General features: G+C 45.0%; 1 protein-coding gene across 2 annotated transcripts in view; it reads right to left on the bottom strand.

Moving 5' to 3' along the window:
* FSIP1 (fibrous sheath interacting protein 1) overlaps positions 1 to 24695 on the bottom strand; it is a 186491-nt gene that overhangs the window by 113234 nt on the left and 48562 nt on the right. For both annotated transcript variants that reach the window (XM_084631968.1, XM_084631969.1), the window contains one exon: positions 3213 to 3350. In XM_084631968.1, coding sequence (XP_084488094.1) covers positions 3213 to 3350 — 138 coding nt within the window. The remainder of the gene's footprint in view (positions 1 to 3212; positions 3351 to 24695) is intronic.

Raw genomic sequence — 24695 nt, 5'->3', positions numbered from 1 at the left:
ATGTGCTGGCACAGGGCCCCCAACAACAAGGGGGCCCCCAAAATGGAGGACAAATATCTGGCAACCTGCCCCCAAATCCTGGCTGGCGGTGCAGCAGGGCTCAGGCAGGCAGGCTGCCTGCACCCAGCACCCAAACTACCTACCAGAGCCCACCCCCTCACTCCCTGCACCCCAACCCACTGCCCCACACTTTATTTTAATTTAATCCCCTTAATTTATAATATAGGAGGAGGATGAAGAAAAAAGAATGAAAAATGGGTGGGGGGGGGGGGAGAAGAGACAAGAGAGAACGTTCTTTTTCTTCGCTGGGTCCTGAAGGAGGGGCCCCAAAAATGAAGCTGCACACAGGGCCCACTAACTGTAAATCCACCATTGATCACATGCCATGCCTTCTGTTCTTCCAGAGATGCTGGCCTCATCCAACCATTTGGCAGCTTGTCACACAAACATTTCTGCTTCAGAGTAACAGCCGGGTTAGTCTGTATTCGCAAAAAGAAAAGGAGTACTTGTGGCACCTTAGAGACTAACCAATTTATTTGAGCATAAGCTTCCGTGCGCTACAGCTCACTTCATTGGATGCATACTGTGGAAAGTATAGAAGATCTTTTTATACACACAAAGCATGAAAAAATGGATGTTTACCACTACAAAAGGTTTTCTCTCCCCCCACCCCACTCTCCTGCTGGTAATAGCTTACCTAAAGTGATCACTCTCCTTACAATGTATATGATAATCAAGGTGGGCCATTTCCAGCACAAATCCAGGGTTTAACAAGAACTTCTGAGGGGGTGGGGGGTAGGAAAAACAAGGGGAAATAAGTTACCTTGCATAATGACTTAGCCACTCCCAGTCTCCATTCAAGCCTAAGTTAATTGTATCCAATTTGCAAATGAATTCCAATTCAACAGTCTCTTGCTGGAGTCTGGTTCTGAAGTTTTTTTGTTGTAATATCGCAACTTTCATGTCTGTAATCGCGTGACCAGAGAGACTGAAGTGTTCTCCGACTGGTTTATGAATGTTATAATTCTTGACATCTGATTTGTGTCCATTTATTCTTTTACGTAGAGACTGTCCAGTTTGACCAATGTACATGGCAGAGGGGCATTGCTGGCACATGATGGCATATATCACATTGGTGGATGTGCAGGTGAACGAGCCTCTGATAGCGTGGCTGATTTCCTGCATCAAGTTGCCCATGCCGGTTTTCCCTCTGCTCAGTTTCTTGTCCACTCTAGTGCAATGGTGAATTACAGTTTAGCCCTCAAGCAACAGCCTAGGAAAACACCTCCCCTTTCAGCATAACACAAGAGTCCAAACAAAAACACATGTCCAAAACTTCAAAGAAACAAGTCCTTCAGCCCTAGGCTTAAACAATAGCCCCACCAGTGTCTGTCCTGGTCTCCCCCTGTTGATGCCATAACTAAAAGGGCACCTTCTCCAGAAATTCGGGCAAGGCCGTAAGTAAGAACCAGTAACAATGAGTCTCCAGCCCACACCAGAATCATATTGTCCCCGGCCTTTTTATTTCATCCCTCCCCAGAACTTCCATGTATTACATGCCTCTTTACATGCCTTTTTCACAGCTCTTCATGGGCTGATAGCTTCCCTGCTTTTCTTGGAAAAAGTCCCACACCATGTCTAACCTCTCTCTCCAGAGTGCTTTTCTAGCAAGCAAGTTCTGATGTCCACAATTCAAGAAAGATGTTGATAATTGCACAGGGCTGAGAGTAGAGCCACAAGAAAGATTGGAAAACAGGCCTTACAGTGACAGACTCAAGAAATTCAATCCCTTTAACATCAAGAGACAAAAGTGACTTGATCACAGTCCCTAAGCAACTCCATGGGGAACAAAATTTTGATAATGGGCTTTTCAATCTAGCAAAGGTATAACAAGATTCATGGCTAGAAGTTGAAGCTAGATAAATTCACACTAGAAATAAGACACAAAATAGAAACTATCATTAACCACTAGAATGATTTACCAAGGATTGTGGTGGATTCTCCATCACTGGCAATTTTTAAAATCAAGATTGGATTTTTTTCTAAAAGACGTGCTCTTGTTCAAACACAAATTAATTCAGGGAAGTCCTATGGTATGTGTTATAGAGGTAAGACAAAATAATCACAATGGTCCCTTCTGGCTTTATAATCTATTAAAAAAATAAGCAGCTGTTCTTCAACTCTGAGAAACGTACCCTAAACAAAATCTCTGAACGTTGCAGTTCACCTAGCATTAACTTTGCTATTACATTGCTTTCAAACTATAACAGAAAAATGTGTCCACAAATTAGAGTTAAAGGGCAAGAAGTCTGATATGTTGTTTGGAAGATGCATGTGATCACCCAGGTTTGGGCTTGTTGTCAACCCTTGCTCTATGTTTTAGGCATAAATACAATATACTTTGTGGTTAGAGGATCTTTGTAAATTTCATTTCTCTTTCCCCCACTTCTCTTACCCCAAAATAATTATTGTTAACACTGAGAAATTATGCAGTTTTTTTCCAAAGTGTTACTGAGTTGCAATTCACATTTTATACACTTACTAACATTTTAACTTTCTTGCCTCCTATTGGTCTTAGAATCATAGAATATCAGGGTTGGAAGGGACCCCTGAAGGTCATCTAGTCCAACCCCCTGCTCGAAGCAGGACCAATTCCCAGTTAAATCATCCCAGCCAGGGCTTTGTCAAGCCTGACCTTAAAAACCTCTAAGGAAGGAGATTCTACCACCTCCCTAGGTAACGCATTCCAGTGTTTCACCACCCTCTTAGTGAAAAAGTTTTTCCTAATATCCAATCTAAACCTCCCCCACTGCAACTTGAGGTCTTCAGGTACTGTATTGGGCTAGGTAAAGAATTGTCAGTTTTTTTAAAAAAAAAATCATATGAATTAAACAAAACTAGATCATAGTGTCAATGTTAGAGCACAATGAATTACTTCAAACATATGTGAAGAAGCTACACTAAATTCTATAAGTTATTAGAAAGTACTTAAAATATTTACTTCTTTATGTGTATATAGTGGTCACTCTTGAAAGGCTTCTTCCATTCTAAAAGAGAGTTTGAGAGATATTCCCTAAATATAAATGGGGAGTATCATTAGAACTGGGAATCTCTCTCAAAACTAGAGAAGCTTATATATTTCTTCTTTTGGGGTTAATTTTATAAGCATATGTAATTATAAACTCCAGCACAGCTTTCAAGTTTAAACTTACAAGATTTCCATCCAGATTTTTCAGCTGTTGATTAATCTCTTTAAGTCGGTTTTGTTGCTCACGTTGCTCACGTGCATCTTGCAGGACCTTCTCACCTGGAACTGCTTCCAGACTTCTATTTGCATAAGCCAGAGATTCCTGACAAAAGTAAGAGTGGACACGGCTAAAACATCTTAAAATATATGCTTTAAAGCAGAAAAAAGCTAATTAGATCTTTACAGAAAAAAGTGAGAGAACACGAATATTTATGCATAATTGGTTAGTTTCACATTTTGGTCAATGTATGTTAATAGTATTTAAATATTGAACAGGATTTTTTTCCACAGAGTATTAACTAACTCTGTTCAAACTTGTAAAGGAGAAGAACAAACATTCATATTCAAGATTTCCATTCTAAGAGTTTTTCTATAAAAATATTTAACAGTGGAGGGAGGACTTTTCAACAGCCCACAGCACTGGTCTAAGTCCAGTTGACTTCAGTGGGACCAGTCAGGGCCAGCCAATGCGGAGTACTTTTCAAAATCTCACTTAAAATGTTTCTCTCCGATATGAAGCCTGAGGAAACAGCCTTTGCACAGTGGATCTATGTGCGGACATGAGACACAAAACCCATTCTCTAACCCATAGCCAAGCCATGCGGCACACATGCAGCTGGACTGCAACCACTACTACAGAGCAGAGCTGAACAATTTTACAAATATTCCGTAGCCTGGGACCAGATTCTAACATTCTTACACACAGTGAGTATGACCTTAATTACGGAAATCAACTGGACTATTTGCGGGATTAAGGGAATATTCAATGTGAGAAAGACCAGAATGGAATCTACCCAACTGGGAATGCTAAATATTGACAAAATTGCAAATCTACAATTGACAAAAACAGGGTTTGCCTTTGGCAACCAAGGATTTAATATAAGAATCCAAGTCATAGAGTAGTCAAAGTAACAGCAAAAAAATTTGCCAAACTCTAATTACCTTTAACCCAAGAGAGTATGCCGAACTATTTAAATAAAATCCTAGTCGAATTAATCACTCTTATTTTCAAAGCAACTCATCCATTCCTGATTAACATATATTCCTCAGTAAAGGAAACTAAGTACTATACTTAACTGGAAAGAAGGACAGTTTTCTAGATTTAATCATTCAGATGAAAACTTCTCAGCATACAGGCTACAGTTTGTAAAAAGTGTGACTGTGTTAAAAACAATATATTTTCTGGTCAAAATGCATATGACAAATAAGTGACTCTGGGACTTTAAACCATAACATCAGTGAATCATGCAATATGGAGTTTATTTCTCAGCATGAGTATTTGAAAGTATCAGAGCTATCACACAATGGCTCCCAGTATCACAATTCCAAGAAATCTCACGCACAGCGGAAGGAGGTATAAGAAGAGGCATCTATAGAAGCCTGGAATCTCCCCAAACTGAGCCAGTTTAACCCTCAATAGGGTGAGCTATCTTCAGCTAAGATTCTCAACAATGACTATCTAAGGTTAGGTACCTAAATGCATATTTAGCTATCTACATAAGTGGTCTGAAGTCAATAGGCATGCATAATTAACATCTATGCAGATGTTATAATATCAAGAACCTGCACCACTTCTCTCTATTTCTATACATTAATTCAATGTACCAGTATATCATCTTCATATTTTCAATATGAATGGAGAAGTGGCTCAAGAAACCAATAATAAAGATTAAAAGTTACTACTCTTCAGGCACAGCATTTATTGGGAGTTGATGTAGGGCTTTTTTTTCCCCCACCCATGATTGCAAGGTAAGAAAACTCATTTATTATGGTAAAATAGAAAAGACTGTGACAACTTTACATTTTCTTACAAATTACACCTATTTCTGCAATGAAGTCAAATTTCTAAATCCACCTTTATAATCTGCATACTTACAGAGACATGGGTACCATTCAGTGTGGATTATAGCTGTGATTATAATTTGTTATAGGAAAATAACTAAGTTTATAAGATACATTTAGTGGTACTGCAAGGTCACTAAATGTTATATTGTATTTCCCATTCATTTGCTTCACTATTATTTTATTTGGGGTTTTGAGTATATGGATGGCAGGTGGATATTTTTATATGAATTTAGACTTCAATGAACAGAGCTCAAATTGCATGTAAAGCCACTAAAATGTTTATCATCTCAATAGGACATAGCTTTAAAAGGGTAATGATGAGAGAAGCCACACAACTCAAAAGTTACTGGCTCCAAGTTCTTTTTTTCCCCTTGTACATTGTCCTGAACAATGCTTTTTACTGGCCTTGGCCCTGATCCTGCAAACACTTAGACACATGCTTCACTTCATGCTCATAGAATCATAGAATCACAGAATATCAGGGTTGGAAGGGACCTCAGGAGGTCATCTAGTCCAACCCCCTGCTCAAAAGCAGGACCCATCCCCAATTAAATCATCCCAGCCAGGGCTTTGTCAAGCCTGACCTTAAAAGCTTCTAAGGAAGGAGATTCCACCACCTCCCTAGGCAACGCATTCCAGTGTTTCACCACCCTCCTAGTGAAAAAGTTTTTCCTAATATCCAACCTAAACCTCCCCCACTGCAACTTGAGACCATTACTCCTTGTCCTGTCCTCTTCCACCACTGAGAACAGTGTAGAACCATCCTCTCTGGAACCACCTCTCAGGTAGTTGAAAGCAGCTATCAAATCCCCCCTCATTCTTCTCTTCCGCAGACTAAACAATCCCAGTTCCCTCAGCCTCTCCTCATAACTCATGTGTTCCAGACCCCTAATCATTTTTGTTGCCCTTCGCTGGACTCTCTCCAATTTATCCACATCCTTCTTGTAGTGTGGGGCCCAAAACTGGACACAGTACTCCAGATGAGGCCTCACCAATGTCAAATAGAGGGGGATGATCACATCCCTCGATCTGCTCGCTATGCCCCTACTTATACATCCCAAAATGCCATTGGCCTTCTTGGCAACAAGGGCACACTGCTGACTCATATACAGCTTCTCGTCCACTGTCACCCCTAGGTCCTTTTCCGCAGAACTGCTGCCTAGCCATTCGGTCCCTAGTCTGTAGCTGTGCATTGGGTTCTTCCGTCCTAAGTGCAGGACCCTGCACTTATCCTTATTGAACCTCATCAGATTTCTTTTGGCCCCATCCTCCAATTTGTCTAGGTCCCTCTGTATCTATCCCTGCCCTCCAGCGTATCTACCACTCCTCCCAGTTTAGTATCATCCGCAAATTTGCTGAGAGTGCAATCCACACCATCCTCCAGATCATTTATGAAGATATTGAACAAAACCGGCCCCAGGACCGACCCCTGGGGCACTCCACTTGACACCGAGAAGTCCCACATGCATAAGTGCTTGAAGGAGAAATAATAGATGTGGAAGGCAACTGTGTCATATTTCCATACTCGCCTCCCTCATTTCACCCCACTATAGTCACTCAACATGTTTGAGTCTTGTTGCTTCTCTGGTATATGCTATATGGTGCTATGAGGAAGAAGGCATATTAGGGTTACCTAAAGCTACTACTTTATCCCCCTCCAAACATCTCTTTAAAAACTCTGCTGTAATGCCTACCAATCCCTGCCAGTTGACAATCACTAGGCAGACAGTGAGCTATGAGCCTATGACTATTTAACATTTCAAAGCTGCTTGTTTCAGTGTTTGCTCGTGGACCCCTTCTCCTCATATCCCAAATCTATTTGTTCCAGCCACTACTTGTTTCTTGTCCTATGTCAAGATGGTAAAGTCTTTTTACTTCATTTCTGAAAAACGAGTGCATATGGTCTGAATTCTCAAACAGGGCCCCTAGGCACTACCACCGTACAAATAAATAGTGATAATAATGATAAAATTGTAATAAAAAGTCAAATTATTCCAATGCAGTGCGTTTTGTTGGGAACAGTTTCAACAGGAGAGATTAAGAGTTTAACTCTCTATATCCCAATGACTGGGGCACACCCCAGGGAGGTGGGAGATGCATGTTCAAGTCCCTGCTCTGAACCAGCAGAGGGGGGATTTGAACCCGGGTCTCCTACATCTTGGGTGAGTGCTCTAACCAATGGGTATTGGACATAAAGGCGGGGGAGTACAACCTCCTCCTCCTCCTCCTGTCTTTTATGCAGAGTATGCATACTCAGGGCACATACACACCCCCACTTAAGAAAAATATAACAGTGAAGCCATGAGTCAGGGTTACATTAACAATTCTGACATACACCTTACCAGTCAATTTATATGTATACACAAAACAGACGTTCCCCCCCCCCCACTGGCCAGCATCCAAAACAGTCAAATATGTATTCAAACATCATTCAGATGATTACTGAAATGTTTACTGCATCGAAGCTATGACATTTTGAATATTTTAAACAATTGCAAGGGAATTAAATGTGTGTAAATCTGAGAAGTTCTCAGTTGGAGGTAGAACTTATTATCTAGATAGTTCATTAGCGAGACAGATTGAATGGATTGCACGATTTGTTATTGCAGCTTCGTCAAAAAGGAATATAAACACTATGACTATTTCTCTTTAGAATTATTGCTGTGCACCAGCAGCACACACAGAACACAACATTAAACAAAGTTAAGAGCCTGACCCTTTCCGCACTTAAATCAATGGCAAAATGGCCATTGTCTTCAATGAGAGCAAGACTTAACCTCAAGACAAACCATATACCACCAAAAAGCACAAAGATGACCAGGCAACAATGTGGTTACTCAACAACACAGCAGATTTTGACTTTTTATATATGTAATATTAAAGGACTTCAAAACTGGTGGGGATTAACAGTAAGGCTCAGTACAAGAACTACGCTTAGATGGATTTTAAAATTGAGGGATTGGAATTTGCCACATCAGGATGACAAGGGCATTTGAGGCATAGAAGGCACCACAATGGAAGAGAAGAAAAATGCAAATGAGATTGTCAAAAAGAACTCAGTAGAAAGTGAGGAATGAGAAATATTGGCAGGAGCAAAATTGTGCAGAACTGTGAAGGTCAAAGCAATCACCTTATAATTTATGTCAGAAGGAAGACAAAGCCAAGGGAGGATTTGAAGAGGAGGAGATGTGGTCAAAGTAGTGGGCAAGCAAGATGATCTCAGTAAGAACAGGTTTAGTTAGACTGCAGGGGTACAATGTGGAAGGCAAAAAGGTAGAGCATACAATAATCTGAATTATGGATTAATAAAGCCTCAAAAGGGATTTTAACTTCAGAGATGAAGAAAGGACAGAATTTAGAATTGTTATACAAGAAAAACAAAGTATCTGGCAAGGGTATGGATATAAGATGGGGGGTTAGGGAGAAGTGAGGAAGCGGAGAAAAAAGAATGTTACCAAAAGGTAATGAGCTGAGTAACAGTGAAGATGGAAAAGATGACAAACCAAGCTGACCACCATTTCCCAAATACTGCACTCTTTACTCCGACAAAGACACCTGATAAAATAAATTTGTGCCCTGCAATTATCTTGGGGCACAAACACTTCTAAACAGCATCCATTACTTAGAGTATAGGTACCTGCTCATCTAATCCATCATGTTGGTGTGGATGCTAGGAGCACATGCTGCCAGAGGGTTCTTTAATGACAACATGAGCTCCCTAAGCAATTTTTTGCTCTTTTGACAAGTTACTTATATAATTCATCTGGTTATTGTAGCTGACTGCTGTGGCTAAGAAGTCCAATTTTTCTAATGAAATAAGCCCCTATCAAAGATAAATGGAGAGCCAACAGGTTTACTATGACTGCCTTCATATCAAAATTAGGGCTCCGTATCTGTCACGGAAGTTGTGGAAGTCACGAATTCCATGACATTCTGCAACCTCCGTGACTTCTGCAGGGGCCAGGGTGGCTAGCCCCACGGCCACCCAAGCAGCTGGCTCTGGGGCCAGCAGTTCATGTGGCCCTGAGGACAGCCACACCAGCTGCTGCTCCGGCAGCCCCCAGCAGCGGTCCCGGGTTGGCTGGAGCAGCCGCGGTCCCTGGCCCCGGCCAGCGGTCCCCAGCCAGCTGGCTAGAGCAGTGGCAGCGATCCCCAGCTGGCTGGCTGGAGCAGCCACAGTCCGGGGCAGCTGCCTCCAGCCACCTGGAGCAGCTGCCGTCAACGGTCTCAGGCAGCAGTCCCTGGCTGGCCAGAGCAGCCACAGTCCCAGGCAGTGGTCCCTAGGCAGCTGGCCAAAGCAGCCATGGGCCACAGCCCCTGGCAGCTGGTGCCACTGGCCCCAGGCGCCCACCCCCCCAGCAGCAGTCGCCCGCTGCCACCTCTCAGGAACACGCCCTCCACGGTTCTCCAGAGCCCCACCCACAAGATTTAATCACAGGTATTCGTAGTACAAGTCATGGACAGATCACAGGCTATGAATTTTTGTTTATTGTCCATGACCTGTCCATGACTTTTTCTAAAAATACCCATGACTAAATTGTAGCCTTAATCATAATCAAGCATGCAGATGTTCTGAGGCTCTCTTTGTTCACTGATCCTGGGTTTATGTTATTTCCAGATGAGTTTTACAGTTCTTCAAGTTGGCATTTGTAGTCACTATACCAACTCTGCATCCTGTTGTCCCAACCTAGCAAATAGGCAATAGTGCGTCTTTGGTTAACAAGAACAGACAATTTATTCTACCCTATGAATCTTACGTGTCCTATCCCATTTTTTCAAAATTGTATTAAACTGAATAGATATTTTTAAGGAACACAAAACAAATTAAGAGACAGGCATTTGTAAAAACATTTTATTAAGATGGCATAAGGAGAAATGCTTCAGATAGAAATAAAGTTTTCATGAGAACCATTACTAAGTAAAAAAGAATACTAACCATGGAAAAGCATTCTGGATCCAACTGGACTGATTGCAAAGAGATTAATAAAGTACACTTCTGTAATACCCAAACTGCAGTACTGTAGGCTTAAAGCCAGTTGTTAAAGATTTCAGAAACAAAGTCACAGCGTAATTCCTAGAACCTGAAAATATAGCTAGAAGCAACAAGAAGTAAGTCTCTCCAGGAGCTTATGGTAATTAAATGTTTGTACATCACACAATTTTATCTGAGGAATCTACTTAGAAAGTACTATCAAATACTACTCTTGGCAGAAAAAAATTGACAGATTTATTACACACACTGGAAGCTAAATTTCTTAAATTAGTGATAGTATTCTAAATGGAAACAAAAACAGATGATTTAGAAATGACAATGATGTTCTTTTCTTTATTCATCATCATGACTACACTATTCTTTCTTCAGAGACTATGGGTGATATTCTCGCCCCAATGAAGCAAATGGGAGTTTTGCCATTGACTTCAGTGAAGCCAGGATTTCACCTCATTAGTCAACTTTGTCTTCAAATGGAGTTGCACCCATGTCAGAAGAATTTAGACTTTGTGCTGCACTGAATTAAGCTACATGGCAGGAATTCTATCACAGGCTTACAGACACTGTTTATAAATTTGTTGCTCTTCACTGTAAAAAAAAAAAAAAACAAAACACAAACACAACCCCAAAACGTAATGCTCCCTCACATAGCACATTTCCTACATTTCTGTAAGCTGTTTTACCCATGAAGCCCAGAGCCCTGTGCCCCAAGCAGGGCTGAAGCCTGGAACCCCGAGCGGGACTACAGGCCTAAGCCCCACAAGGCTGGAAGTAAAGGATCAGAATTTTGGGGTTTTTTGGGGGGGGGGGCGGGGGGATCACAATTTTTTTAAAGTCCAAATGGGATCACCAGCACAAAAAGTTTGAGAAACACTGCGCTAAAGTTTTAAATTGTTTTATTTTTGAGTGAAGTTATGTAAAAAAAAAAAAAAAAAAATCTTCATTTGTAAATTGCACTTTCACCATAAAGATGTTGCACTATAGTACTTTTATGAGGTGAATTTAAATCAGGGGTCCCCAACACGGTGCCCTCGGGAGCCATGGCACCCACCGGGGCATTTTTGTGCCCCCGCAGGACACCTTGCCTCCAAAATATCGTTGCCGAGCATTGCCGTTTCTCGGCGGCGACGCTCCTTAACCGCCGGCGGCATTTCGGCGGTGGAGTGTCCGGCGCCCGCCACAGTCTTCTGGGAATAGCAATATGCTATTCCCACAAGAAAGGTTGTGGACCACTGATTTAAATACTTTCTTTTGTTTATCTTTTTTACAGTGCAAATATTTGTAATAAAAATAATATAAAGTGAGTCCTGTACACTTGGTATTCTGTTTTGTAACTGTAATCAATATATTTCAAAACGTAGAAAACATCACAAATATTTAAATAAATGGTATTCTATTATTAACAGTACAATTAAAACTGCAATCAATCACAATTTTTTTTTTATTCTTACAATTAATTTTTTTTAATTGCTTGACAGTCCTAGTTCAAATCCCTGCTCCAAAGCAGACCCACTGGGGATTTGATACTGGGCCTCCCACAGCCTGAGTGAGTGCCCTAATCACTGGGTTATAAGGGGGAGTAACACCTCTTCATTTTCTGTGCAAAAGGACTGATCTGGCTTAGATCCCTAACTCCAGGAGAGCTTGTGGAGATAAGTGCCTCCTGTTGCATAGCCTTGGACACTTAATTCCCATACTTAGGCCATACTTCTCTTCTCAGCATTTCATGCTGGCTAGCCGAGGCGGCTCCTTGCTCAGTGTGATGGATTTTGTGAATCCCATTTGTAGACCCCTGACACTCCCCATACATTGTATAAGGAGCCTGAGTGGCTAACTCTGGGCTGAAGATTCCACTGGGAAGCCAGTACCTAAAGTTAGGCACTACAGCACTAAGCCGATATGGTGGATCTAGCCAAATAATAGTCCCAGAGAGAATATATGCTAGAGCAGTGATACTCAAACCTTAGTGGTTCAGGAGCAAAATTAGCAATCAGCATTACCCAAGAGAGTCACAATAGTGTGAATTCATTGTTTCATTTATTATAGTACTATATATTCATATTTAAACAGCAGGACAGAGGAAATATTTAGTGAGATATATATATATATATATACACACACACACACACAAAGTAGCGGGGCAGCGACTCACCCCTGCGGCGCCTCCTGCTGGTCGTCCAGGGAATTAGCATTTCCAGCCTCCGGATTGCCCTCTGCAGGCCGGTGTCCCGCTGGCTGCTGGGCCCCAAGTCCCAGCGTGGTGCTGCCCCCTGGCAGTACCCCCACAGATCTGGGTCTCTCCCCCCCCCAGGGAACCCCAACCTCTATCCCCACCTTGCCTCAGTCTTTGGCTACTGCCAGTCACCAGCTAGCCCCCGCTCCATGAGGCAGACTGCAGTATAATTGCCACTCATCATCAGCAAGGAGGGTCTGGACCTGCTGCTCCTGCTTACCCTTGGGCTGCCCTCTGAAACCGCAGTACCCCTCTCCTAGGCCTTCATCAAGGCCTGCAGCCTGGGGGTTTCTCAGTCCAGAGCGAGCTCCTCTGGCCTTTCCCCAGCTCTGCTCCACTGGTAGGCCTTCTACAAGGCCTGCAGCCTGGGGTTTTTCCAAGCCAGAGGTCCCCAGCTCCACTCCACTTTAGGTACCCTGCTCAGCTCCCAGCAATCAGGCCCCTCCCTCTCAACATCTAGAGAAAGAGTGTCTCCTCCTAGCCCAGGGCCCTCTTATAAAGGCCACCTGGGGCCTGACTGGGGCATGGCTGCAGATGTTGCTGTTTTCCCAATCAGCTGAGGCTTGCTGCTTTCCCTAGCAGCAGTCCTCTCACAGCCTTAGCCCTCTCCTAGGGCTGATTTCAAGCCCTTTGGGGCAGGAGCGGATGACCACCCTGCCACAACATATATTATTCTCACAGCAAATAAGATAATACCCTAGTGCAAGTTGATAACTTATTCGATTAATAACATAGTAAAGCATCCTGACTGATTAATAACTTACACTGGGTAGGTTTCAGAGTAGCAGCTATGTTAGTCTGTATCCATAAAAAGAAAAGGAGTACTTGTGGCACCTTAGAGACTAACAAATTTATTAGAGCATAAGCTTTCGTGAGCTACAGCTCCGATGAAGTGAGCTGTAGCTCACGAAAGCTTATGCTCTAATAAATTTGTTAGTCTCTAAGGTGCCACAAGTACTCCTTTTCTTTTTACATTGGGTAATAATTAAGTAACACAGTGTTTTGATACCCAGTGCTGCAAAATGTTGCAGGAGACACATTAAAGAGCCACTTTCAGCTCACAAACCACAGTCTGAGTATCACTGTGCTATAGTAGGCTGAATAGCTCTGCCAAAAACAGCTCTCTGAGTTGCAGGGGCCCAGATGCCAGAGTGTCTCTCCATTACTCTAGGGCATGCCACAGAAGCCAACCTCCCTCCTGCAGCTCTCTCAGCTCTGTATAGGAATCACCTGACCCCCTTCCCATCTGGTCTGATAATTGAATGTGGCTGGTTGTCCCCAGATGCCCAGCCTTAAAGGGGCAGACTACCTTGTTACACAATTACAGCTTCCCATTTTTAATTGAGGATGGAGTGGGGAGCCAAAAAGATACTACATGCTTTTTCAAAGTGTCATGGAAGTATATTAACAGTTACATATAGTGAGATGCAGGCTGCACAGGAAAGACAACTACATAGAAAGAGCTTGCAGTTCAGCTATAAAGTACAGTTTGGGGAGAAGTTAAATCAAAATACCAGATGCTTGAAAATGTTCCAAATTATCACACACCTTAGTCACAACATCATTTGGCCAGAATACTTGGTGCAAGACGAACTGTTCCCCAAAAGGATCTTAGGAAGTACTTATGCTAGTTTAGGTTTCTGGAAATAAATAAAGTAAGGGATTTATTTTGTTAGAAAAACAGGAAATGCCATGAAAAAACTGAAAAAGGTATCAGAGGATACTCCAGTTTGCTCTGAAGAAGGATCAGTTGCTCTAGTTATTTTGTTTTAGAAGCTCACAGAAACCTCAAAAGCACAGATGTTCTTTGTACCCATAGTAATTAAAAATATATCAATGCAGGCAAAAGAGAATGAAATGCAATGGAGAGAACTAGATTAATATATATAGTCCTAAACAATCCTATATCCTGAAATATTCTAGTATAACCTCTCAGTTGTCAAATATTTATAACCCTAGTTAAATTTAGTATTTTTATATTAAATGACAGCATCTAATAGGGCTCATACTTTATTTTGACATCCTACATATTGAAATCATATCTTAGTTCTACCAACAAAATCCTCTTCTTAAAAACTGACATAGAGTAGCATTTGGGACAGTCTCCAGTTACAGGAAACTGTTATACTTCGGGGGGGTGGGGGGTAGGCCACGGGTTGTCCACCTGAAAATCTAACTTAGCAAAAGAGAATCCTCTGAAAAATGTTTTACTTGGTGCTTTAAAAACAAAAAAACACAACACAACACTTCTCTGAACATCCAGTTGCAAGGTGCACGGTCCCAGGCCCCACTACGCTCCAGGCATCATTCTGAAGTGGTCACACAGAAATGAGCCTCCAGCTGGGACACAAACAAAATGGATCTTTCCCTGCCCCTTAGCAAGGTATTTGTTAGCACAAGGGAAAGCCCAATGAGTGGGAGACAGGTGATGTAGATTCAATACTTCTACTCACTTGTGCAAATAATTCTGTAGTATTTTTAGTAAAATAATTGTGTGCCATTCATAATCCCCATTATAGAGACAGACCTTTATCCTCCTACTTTAGGAGGGAGGCAAGTCTCAGCCCCACCCCCCATTTTACAGAAAAAATAACTGGAAGGTTAAATAAGGTGGTTTCTGGCTCAGCTGGGACTAGAGTCCCCGGGTGAAATCTTGGGCCCATTGAAGTAAAAGGGAGTTCTGACAGAAACTTCAAGGGAGGCCAAGTTTTCACCCTAAGTCTCTAATATGACAACTCATCCACTTAGCCACACAGCCTCTCAGAAAGAATTTGTCAAATCTCTGTGCTTAGCCTGGGGGTCTGTAACATGAGGTAGTTCCTGCATGTGTAACTCATTGTTTCAATATGTTACACATCCCCCCTTTACTGTCTGGCCCACAGAGGATAACAGCCTACTATTGCTGCTAACTGATGGAGGTTAGTCCTTTAGCTCAAGTAGTAGAGATCTGTACCGAGTTTGAACCTTGCTATAATGCATGCAGAGAGTCAGTACAGAGTTGACCTCAGATGCTTGGAATTAGACCTCCTAACTGTATATAACTCACAGACTCAGTATATTTCATTTCCCCCCTACTGTGGCTGGTCCACAGAGGAGGATAGCCTACTACTGCTGCTAGCTAACAGGAATATTGAACAGCTGCCTCATACACTAAGTACCAGCCTTGTTGTGCACTAAACCAGGCAAGGGTTCTGAGGAAAAAATAGGTGACTATGTAATTAAGTACAGTATCGAGTCATACATAGAAGGGGACAGAATTAAAGTTGCAAGCATTTCCTAACATTTAAACTTTGCAACCTTATTATTATTTTAATACAGTTTTGTATTAATTTTACATAATTATACATATCATAGGTGGATGTGAGATTCATTTAATAACTGAAGACGATAAAAAACAGTTACTGACCTTCTTGCAACTGTTGTTCTTCAAGACGTGTTGCTCATGTCCATTCCAATTCGGTGTGCGTGTGCACTGCATGCACAATAGCCAGAAGATTTTTCCCCTAGCAGTATTCATAGAGTCAGCCTGGGCACCCCCAGGGGTCGCGCCTTCATGGCGCTCCATATAGGGCCCTGCCGACCTGCCACCCCCTCAGTTCCCTCTTGCCGGCTACTCTGATGAGGGGAAGGAGGGTTGGTATTGGAATGGAGATGAGCAACACATCTCAAAGAACAACAGTTACAAGGAAGTCAGTAACCATTTTTTCTTCTTCTAGTGATTGCTCATGTCAATTCCAATTAGGTGATTTCCAAGCCTAAATTTGGAGGCAGGGTCAGAGCTTAAATGTTCGCTAACTGAAGCACCGCTCTACCAACCAAAGGCTGCATCGTCTCTGGCCTGCTGGGTAACGGCATAATGCGATGGGAATGTATGAATGGAGGACCACGTCGCCGCTCTGCATATTTCCTGGGTTGGAATGTGTGCCTGTTGCTGACAAAACCTGTGCCCTGGTGGAGTGCGCTGGGAGCGGAGGGGCAGGTATCTTCGCCAGGTCGTAGCATTCCCGGATGAAGGACATGATCCATGATGAAATCCTTTGGGAGGAGACTGGAAGCCCTTTCATTCTGTCCGCTACCACGATTAACAACTGAATGGAATTCTGGAATGGATTGGTTTACTCAATGTAAAAGGCCTGGCGAATGTCCAGTGAATGAAGTTTTTGTTCCCTGCTGCTTGACTGTGCCTTAGAGTAGAAAAATGGGAGAAAAACATTCTGGTTGACATGAAACTGGGAGACAACCTTATGGAGGAACGCTGGAGGTGTAGAAGGTAGTCCAGTATAAGGGGTATGGACATGATCAGAGACGGACAGTGTTGTGCCAACCAGATTGAAAATCTCTTCCATTTGGCCGGTTTCCTACTGCCAAGGAATACTTGTCTCACAAAGTCCAAACAGGAGAGCTCCATCAGGTTCAGCCATGGAGCTTCCATGACCTGAGGTGCAACAACTCAAGGTTCAGGTGCTGCAGACAGCCATGATCCTGAGTTAACAAGTCCGGGAAGAGTGCTAAGGTGATCAGGGCTTCCACAGACATTTCGAGGAGGGGTGTGTACCACTGTTGGCAGGGCCAGGCTGGAGCTATTAATATCACCGACACTTCACCCCTTCGTACTTTGAGGAGTACCTTGTGAACAAGAGGAATGGGAGGGAACGCATATAAGAGGTAGTCTCCCCATGGGAAAAGAATGCATCTGTGATGGGAGCCTGGGCTGTGATTCAGTAAGGAGCAAAACTGCTGACACTTCCTGTTGCGTCGCATGTACAAGTGGCCACATGTCCTAGGAGTTTCAGGCAGTTTCAGGCAATTCCTTGCTCTGATGGTAGGGAACTGCCTGAGAGTTCAAATGATATCACCTAGGGCCTGGAATCTTGCTTCCAGGAGGTATCCCCTGACCTGTGTCGAGTTCAGTACCGCCCCTATAAATTCTATCCTCTGAACCGGGGACAGCGTTGATTTTCCCACGTTCAAGAGAACGCCCAGTTTGTCAAACATTGTTCTTATGAAGTCCACTTGTGCCTCCACCTGAACCCTGAAGTGGTCCTTGGTGAGCCAGTCATCGAGGTACTCAAACACCTGTACCTGCCGCCTGTGCAAGAACGCGGCCACAACTGCCATGCCCTTGGTAAGTACTCAAGGTGCCACTGACAGGCCGAAAGGGAAGACTGTGAACTGGTAATGGGTGTGGATGACCACAAAACTGAGGTACCTTCTGTGGGACAGTGTGATCACTATGTGGAAATACGCTTCCTTCAAGTCGAAGGTGGCATACCAGTTCCCTGGATCCCAGGAAGGGATAACGGAGGCCAAAGAGACCATGCGGAACTTCAGTTTCTTCATAAAGCTGTTGACATCTCACAGGTCTAGGATGGGCCTGAGGCTGCCTTTGGCATTTGGTATTAGGAAATACAGGGATTAGAAGCCTTTGCCCTTCAGCTCCACTGCCCACAGCAACAGAAGCGATTTCACCTCCTGTACGAGGAGTTGCTCATGAGAAGGGTGCCTGAAGAGGGATGGGGAAGGGCAGGGGGGCAGAGAATTAGAGGGAGTATCCCCTCTCTACCGTGCGGAGCACCCAATGGTCCAATGTGATACAGGCCCATACAAGGTAGAAAGGGGATAGTTGGGATGAAAAGGTAAGGTGGGATAGATCCAGTTGTGGCACTAGTACATCATCCTCGAGCGCACCTTCAAAAGGCCTACTTCTGGCCCAAAGACGGACTGGACTGGCCAGAGCCCCAGCCTCAGGATGTGTGCAGTCTTTTCCTGCCGCTTCTGTTTCTCCTCCGAGAACCGTCCTGCTGGGTCTGCGGTTGGTAGAATTGTGGGGGAGGCTGTGACCAGAAATGCTTCCACTGAGTCACGGGAGTATGGAGGCCCAGGGACTTGAGGGTGGCCCTCGAGTCCTTTAAACTGTGGAGTCTTTTATCCGTTTTCTCCGAGAAAACGGCCAAGCCCTCGAAAGGGAGGTCTTGTATGGTCTGCTGGACTTCGTAAGGAAGACCAGTGACCTGAAGCCAGGAGCTCCTCCTCATGGCCACCCCTGTAGCCATCTGCTCCATCCAGAGCCACCTGCAGGGAGGCCCAGGAGATGAGTTTGCCCTCCTCTACCAGCACAGAGAATTCTGTGTGGGAGTCCTGCGGCAGCAGCTCAGCAAATCTGACCACCGCGCTGCAGGTGTTGAAAGAGAACCTACTTATGATGGCCTGTTGGTTTGAGATGCGAAGCTGCAATCCCCCCACTGAACAATCCTGTTTTTTTGGGGAGGGTCCCTGGTAGCCCTGGCACTCGTGCTGCTTGGCTGCATCCACGACCAAGGAATCTGGTGTGGGGTGGGTATACAGACGTTCGTAACCCTTGGAGGCGACGAAATGCCTCCTTTTGTTCCTCTCAGCTGTAGGGGGCAAGGAGGCCAGAGTTTGCCATAAGGTTTTTGTGGTCTTGCTGATTGTTTTTATCAGCAGCAGGGCAATACAGGAGAGCCAGAGTGGGCGAGGATGTCTACCATGGGGTCCAGAGTAGCAGCCATGTTAGTCTGTATTCACAAAAAGAAAAGGAGTACTTGTGGCACCTTATGCTCAAGTAAATTTGTTAGTCTCTAAGGTGCCACAAGTACTCCTTTTCTTTTTACCATGGGGTCGGCATCCTCCACCACTTCCTCCGCCTGGATCCCCAGGTTCTGGGCCACACGCCACAGTAACTGCTGCAGGACCCTGCTATCCTCCAGGGCTGGGGCCGTTGATGTGCCCGCCACAGAGTCAGCCAGGGAGGACAAAGAGGAGAACCCTGGGAGACAGGCCTGCTCCCTCCCCTCGGCGCTGAGGGGGTCATGCGGTGTCCGGTGCTCCCAAGCCGCTGTTCCCACTGTCGGTGGTGCTGGAACCACCAGTGCTGAGGTTGCCGGGCCCACTATTGACGATGCCACTGACAGCGGTACCGAAGCTGGCGGTGTAGGTGTTGACATTGATGGAGCCAGGGCGACAGAAGCAGGTGTCACTATCGCCCATGCCCTCAGTGCCAATGGTGCCGGTGGCCTGACACTGATCTGGACCACAATCCATAGCTCCGACCCTGGCTCTGATCATAAGCCCTGGGTGTCCAGAAGGGCCACTGTGCTGGGGGTTGCTACTTGCCTGGCCATGGTGCCGGACAGGGCTGCCAATTGCGCCGGGGACCTGGACCTTCTGCTTCTGGTCATATCAGAGCAATAGGATTCTGCCTCCAAGGTCTCAGAGTACAAAGACCATGGAGGAGTGGTGCTGGCGAGTGATGCTCGGGACTGGGGGACCAGTGTGGCTCCCCCACGTGGGCAGCCCATGCCACGGAGTGGTGTGCAGGGGATGGAGAGTGGCATGTCATCATCACCAGCTTGCCCCTTCATGGTATCAGGGGTCGGGCAGTCACCAGCGATGTATCTCTCCTCGGAAGCAAGGACAGTGCCGTCAGCCTCATGAGGTCCTGTGCCGCCTCGAATGCCTCTGGCATGGAGGGGAGTTCAAGCTCTCAGCCGTGCCAGCCTGGAGAGTGGTGAGGGCTCGGATTCAACTGAACCCCCACAGGGGCAAGAGTCAACATGACCCTTGGAGGCGGTGGGGCCAAGGTGATGTGGCCCAACTCAGGTCTCCCTGCAGCAGGCTCCTTCGGCTTGTTTGGAGAAAATCAATCCCTCTCAGGCCTCCTTTTCTTTTGTGGCACCAGGAATTGGGACCAGTGCCTCCCAGTAGTCTGTAGGCAGAGTTGTGGCGGTGCCGAGCGTCTCTTGAGGAGTCCTTCCTCAGCCCCTGCTCGTGCATCGATTATACTGGCGCACTCCTCACTAAGTAGGAGGTGCTCATGGTGGGATCTGCTGACCCGGGGTTGGATTGCAGGCGGAGCACAGCCTCCATGAGGAGGCCCTTAAGCCGCTTCTCCCTGTCCTTAAGGGTTCTGGGACAAAACCCCCAGCAGATTTTGCAGCGGTGCTTCTGATGATCCTCCTCCAAACAAGAAGTGTGCGGGTTACTCCTGGCCATAGACTTGCCACAGTCCTCGCAGGGTTTAAACCACAGAACTGAGGGGGTAGCAGGTTGGCTGAATTTTTTTGGGGGGGAAGCGGGAGGGGAGTTTCTTCCAAAAGGGTTCAGCCATCTCAGAGAATGAGGTTATGAGAAAATATGTTGTTTTCAACATTAAAAGAAATCCTGATGATCTTTCCTTTCAGAAGCTCTAGCGCCCTCATACTTTGGAGCAGGACATGAAATTTGGCAAGTTGGAGGGGTGGCGGTCTTTGTGTCCGAAGATGTGCCTATTGCAGCTCCAGTGAAAATCTGCCAAATGTGGTCATACTGTAAGCCACTGAAAAATCTCAGTTGGCAGTCAGTAGAGACTTTAAAAAGTTTTAACAGCTGAAACCTCCAAAGATTCCATCCAGCTGCTCACAGCTCCTACTGTTAACCAGACAGTGCATGCACCATTCCCACAGAGCAACTGACCATGCTCCAAATTCTCAGAGCTCCTATGTATGACAGGACTACACATATGCCATCCCCACAGAGCAACGGAGCAGGGCTGCACGGACAAAGCGAGACTTTCCCTGTAATTGCCCTGTAATAGTTCGGTTGGACTAGACACCAGAACTGAGAGCAGAGAACCTCTCTCTTCTCTGCTCTCAAATGATCCCTCTCCTCGTACCCAGCAACGTAGAGGAGACCACCTGACTTAAATGCAACAGGGAAGGGAGGGAGTAGATAAGAATAAGGAGCCCACTGAGACTGGAATTGGGGGACAGGGAGAGAAGGAGACTGGGACTGGTTGGGTACAAATACTGGGAGCCAAAGTGGGTGGAACTGGAGTGGAGGAGGAGCGGAGACAGATCTGTTTATGTGAGGTGGGGGGACTGGGACTAGTTAGGCAAAACCACTGGGACAAGAAGCCAGAGAGGGAGTGGGGGGGCGGGGACTGAAATTGGATAAGAAGCCAGTGAGGGGAGGCTGCAAGCCAACTGAGAGGGAACAAACAGGAGTGGGACATATCAAAGAGCTTGGAAGTGGAAAGACTGGCTGGGCAAGAAGACTAGGCAGAAGGAGGCAGGGCAGGAAAGGAACTGGGACTGGCTGGGGGCAGGGAACTGGGATGAGAAGCTGGCGGAGAGGATAGGCAGAGACAGAGTAGGCAGAGTAGGATAGGCAGAGACATGACTGAGCCAGGGACAGGTTGGAGGGGACGGGGTGGAAGGGGAACAGGCAGAAGGGTCTGTGACCATTATAGAACACTCCCCTACAGAGCCTGTAATGGAACCCAGGTTTCTTGAGTCTTATTATTCCTCTGCTGTCTGTAAGTATCTGTGAAATCCACTCACAAAGTACATCTCACCCCCTTCTAGTAGTTGTCTGCTTAAAGAATGACAATCTACTAGTACTAGTACTACCACCACCACCAGTTACTCCCTCAGTTCAAGTGGTAGATGTCTGTGCAGTGGATCTAAATGTTCTAACTCTGATGATTAACTGTGTGGGTGTCAATATGTGACATACCCAAAGCTAGTTTTTTTGAGTTTGTTTTTAATAAACCAAGGAAGTTACACACACGAAAACTACAGTTAAAGGTTGCCTGTGCAACCTTCATTCTGCTCCCTTGTGCATATTCATTATCATACAGCTATTAATTACATGATCACATACTATTTTTTCCACAGGACCCCTGCTTCATTCAGTGCACAGGATGGAAGGTGCTCACTTAATAAGCAGCTATTCAGTATTTCGCTTCAATCTCATTCTTTCAAATGTGTGGTGCAATGTCTTATTTACTGCACACTATTCAAATCCTGTAACATAGAATTATTAATTTTCTCCTGGGTTTTCTATCGTGCTCATACCTATAGTATCAGAGTGCTTTACAAACATTAATTCTCAAAGCAACCTTGCAAGACAAGGGGCGGGGGTATTATTCCCATTTTATGAATGAGGCACAGAGAGATTAAGGTCACTAGTTCCCACTAATTTTAGGTGCCCAATTTGAGATACTTAGGTCCTGATTTTTCAGAACACTTAGCATTATACATCACTTTATACATTCAAAGCACAGTTCCCACTGATTTCAGCTGCCATGGTGAGTGCTCGGCATTTTTGTAAGTCCAATGCCAGGGTCTCACTTTGGGCACCCAGAAGATGAGGAACACACAATTAGTGACCACCTGTGAAAAAAGTGGTTTACATGACTTGCCTACCATCACATAAGAACTCTGAGACAAAGGTAGGGATAAAATCTAAATCTCCAGGGCAGCAATCAACTGCTTTAATCATGAAACTACACATTCTCTTTCCACAATCCCATGCCTCCTTCACGAATCACTTAACTGCTGCAACAAATCATAGAATCATAGAATATCAGGGTTGGAAGGGACCCCAGAAGGTCATCTAGTCCAACCCCCTGCTCGAAGCAGGACCAATTCCCAGTTAAATCATCCCAGCCAGGGCTTTGTCAAGCCTGACCTTAAAAACCTCTAAGGAAGGAGATTCTACCACCTCCCTAGGTAACGCATTCCAGTGTTTCACCACCCTCTTAGTGAAAAAGTTTTTCCTAATATCCAATCTAAACCTCCCCCACTGCAACTTGAGACCATTACTCCTCGTTCTGTCATCTGCTACCATTGAGAACAGTCTAGAGCCATCCTCTTTGGAACCCCCTTTCAGGTAGTTGAAAGCAGCTACCAAATCCCCCCTCATTCTTCTCTTCTGCAGGCTAAACAATCCCAGCTCCCTCAGCCTCTCCTCATAACTCATGTGTTCCAGACCCCTAATCATTTTTGTTGCCCTTCGCTGGACTCTCTCCAATTTATCCACATCCTTCTTGTAGTGTGGGGCCCAAAACTGGACACAGTACTCCAGATGAGGCCTCGCCAATGTCGAATAGAGGGGAATGATCACGTCCCTCGATCTGCTCGCTATGCCCCTACTTATACATCCCAAAATGCCATTGGCCTTCTTGGCAACAAGGGCACACTGCTGACTCATATCCAGCTTCTCGTCCACTGTCACCCCTAGGTCCTTTTCCGCAGAACTGCTGCCTAGCCATTCGGTCCCTAGTCTGTAGTGGTGCATTGGGTTCTTCCGTCCTAAGTGCAGGACCCTGCACTTATCCTTGTTGAACCTCATCAGATTTCTTTTGGCCCAATCCTCCAATTTGTCTAGGTCCTTCTGTATCCTATCCCTCCCCTCCAGCGTATCTACCACTCCTCCCAGTTTAGTATCATCTGCAAATTTGCTGAGAGTGCAATCCACACCATCCTCCAGATCATTTATGAAGATATTGAACAAAACCGGCCCCAGGACCAACCCTTGGGGCACTCCACTTGATACCGGCTGCCAACTAGACATGGAGCCATTGATCACTACCCGTTGAGCCTGACAATCTAGCCAGCTTTCTACCCACCTTATAGTGCATTCATCCAGCCCATACTTCCTTAACTTGCTGACAAGAATCTGTGGGAGACCGTGTCAAAAGCTTTGCTAAAGTCAAGAAACAATACATCCACTGCTTTCCCTTCATCCACAGAACCAGTAATCTCATCATAAAAGGCGATTAGATTAGTCAGGCATGACCTTCCCTTGGTGAATCCATGCTGGCTGTTCCTGATCACTTTCCTCTCATGCAAGTGCTTCAGAATTGATTCTTTGAGGACCTGCTCCATGATTTTTCCAGGGACTGAGGTGAGGCTGACTGGCCTGTAGTTCCCAGGATCCTCCTTCTTCCCTTTTTTAAAGATTGGCACTACATTAGCCTTTTTCCAGTCATCCGGGACTTCCCCGGTTCGCCACGAGTTTTGAAAGATAATGGCCAATGGCTCTGCAATCACAGCCGCCAATTCCTTCAGCACTCTCGGATGCAACTCGTCCGGCCCCATGGACTTGTGCACATCCAGCTTTTCTAAATAGTCCCTAACCACCTCTATCTCCACAGAGGGCTGGCCATCTCTTCCCCATTTTGTGATGCCCAGCGCAGCAGTCTGGGAGCTGACCTTGTTAGTGAAAACAGAGGCAAAAAAAGCATTGAGCACATTAGCTTTTTCCACATCCTCTGTCACTAGGTTGCCTCCCTCATTCAGTAAGGGGCCCACACTTTCCTTGGCTTTCTTCTTGTTGCCAACATACCTGAAGAAACCCTTCTTGTTACTCTTAACATCTCTGGCTAGCTGCAGCTCCAGGTGCGATTTGGCCCTCCTGATATCATTCCTACATGCCCGAGCAATATTTTTATACTCTTCCCTGGTCATATGTCCAACCTTCCACTTCTTGTAAGCTTCTTTTTTATGTTTAAGATCCGCTAGGATTTCACCATTAAGCCAAGCTGGTCGCCTGCCATATTTACTATTCTTTCGACTCATTGGGATGGTTTGTCCCTG

This window comes from Lepidochelys olivacea (assembly GCF_965140295.1).
Source record: "Lepidochelys olivacea isolate rLepOli2 genome assembly, chromosome: 6".
In the NCBI taxonomy this organism is placed as follows: Eukaryota; Metazoa; Chordata; order Testudines; family Cheloniidae; genus Lepidochelys; species Lepidochelys olivacea.
This window is presented reverse-complemented; position numbering and strand designations above follow the sequence as displayed.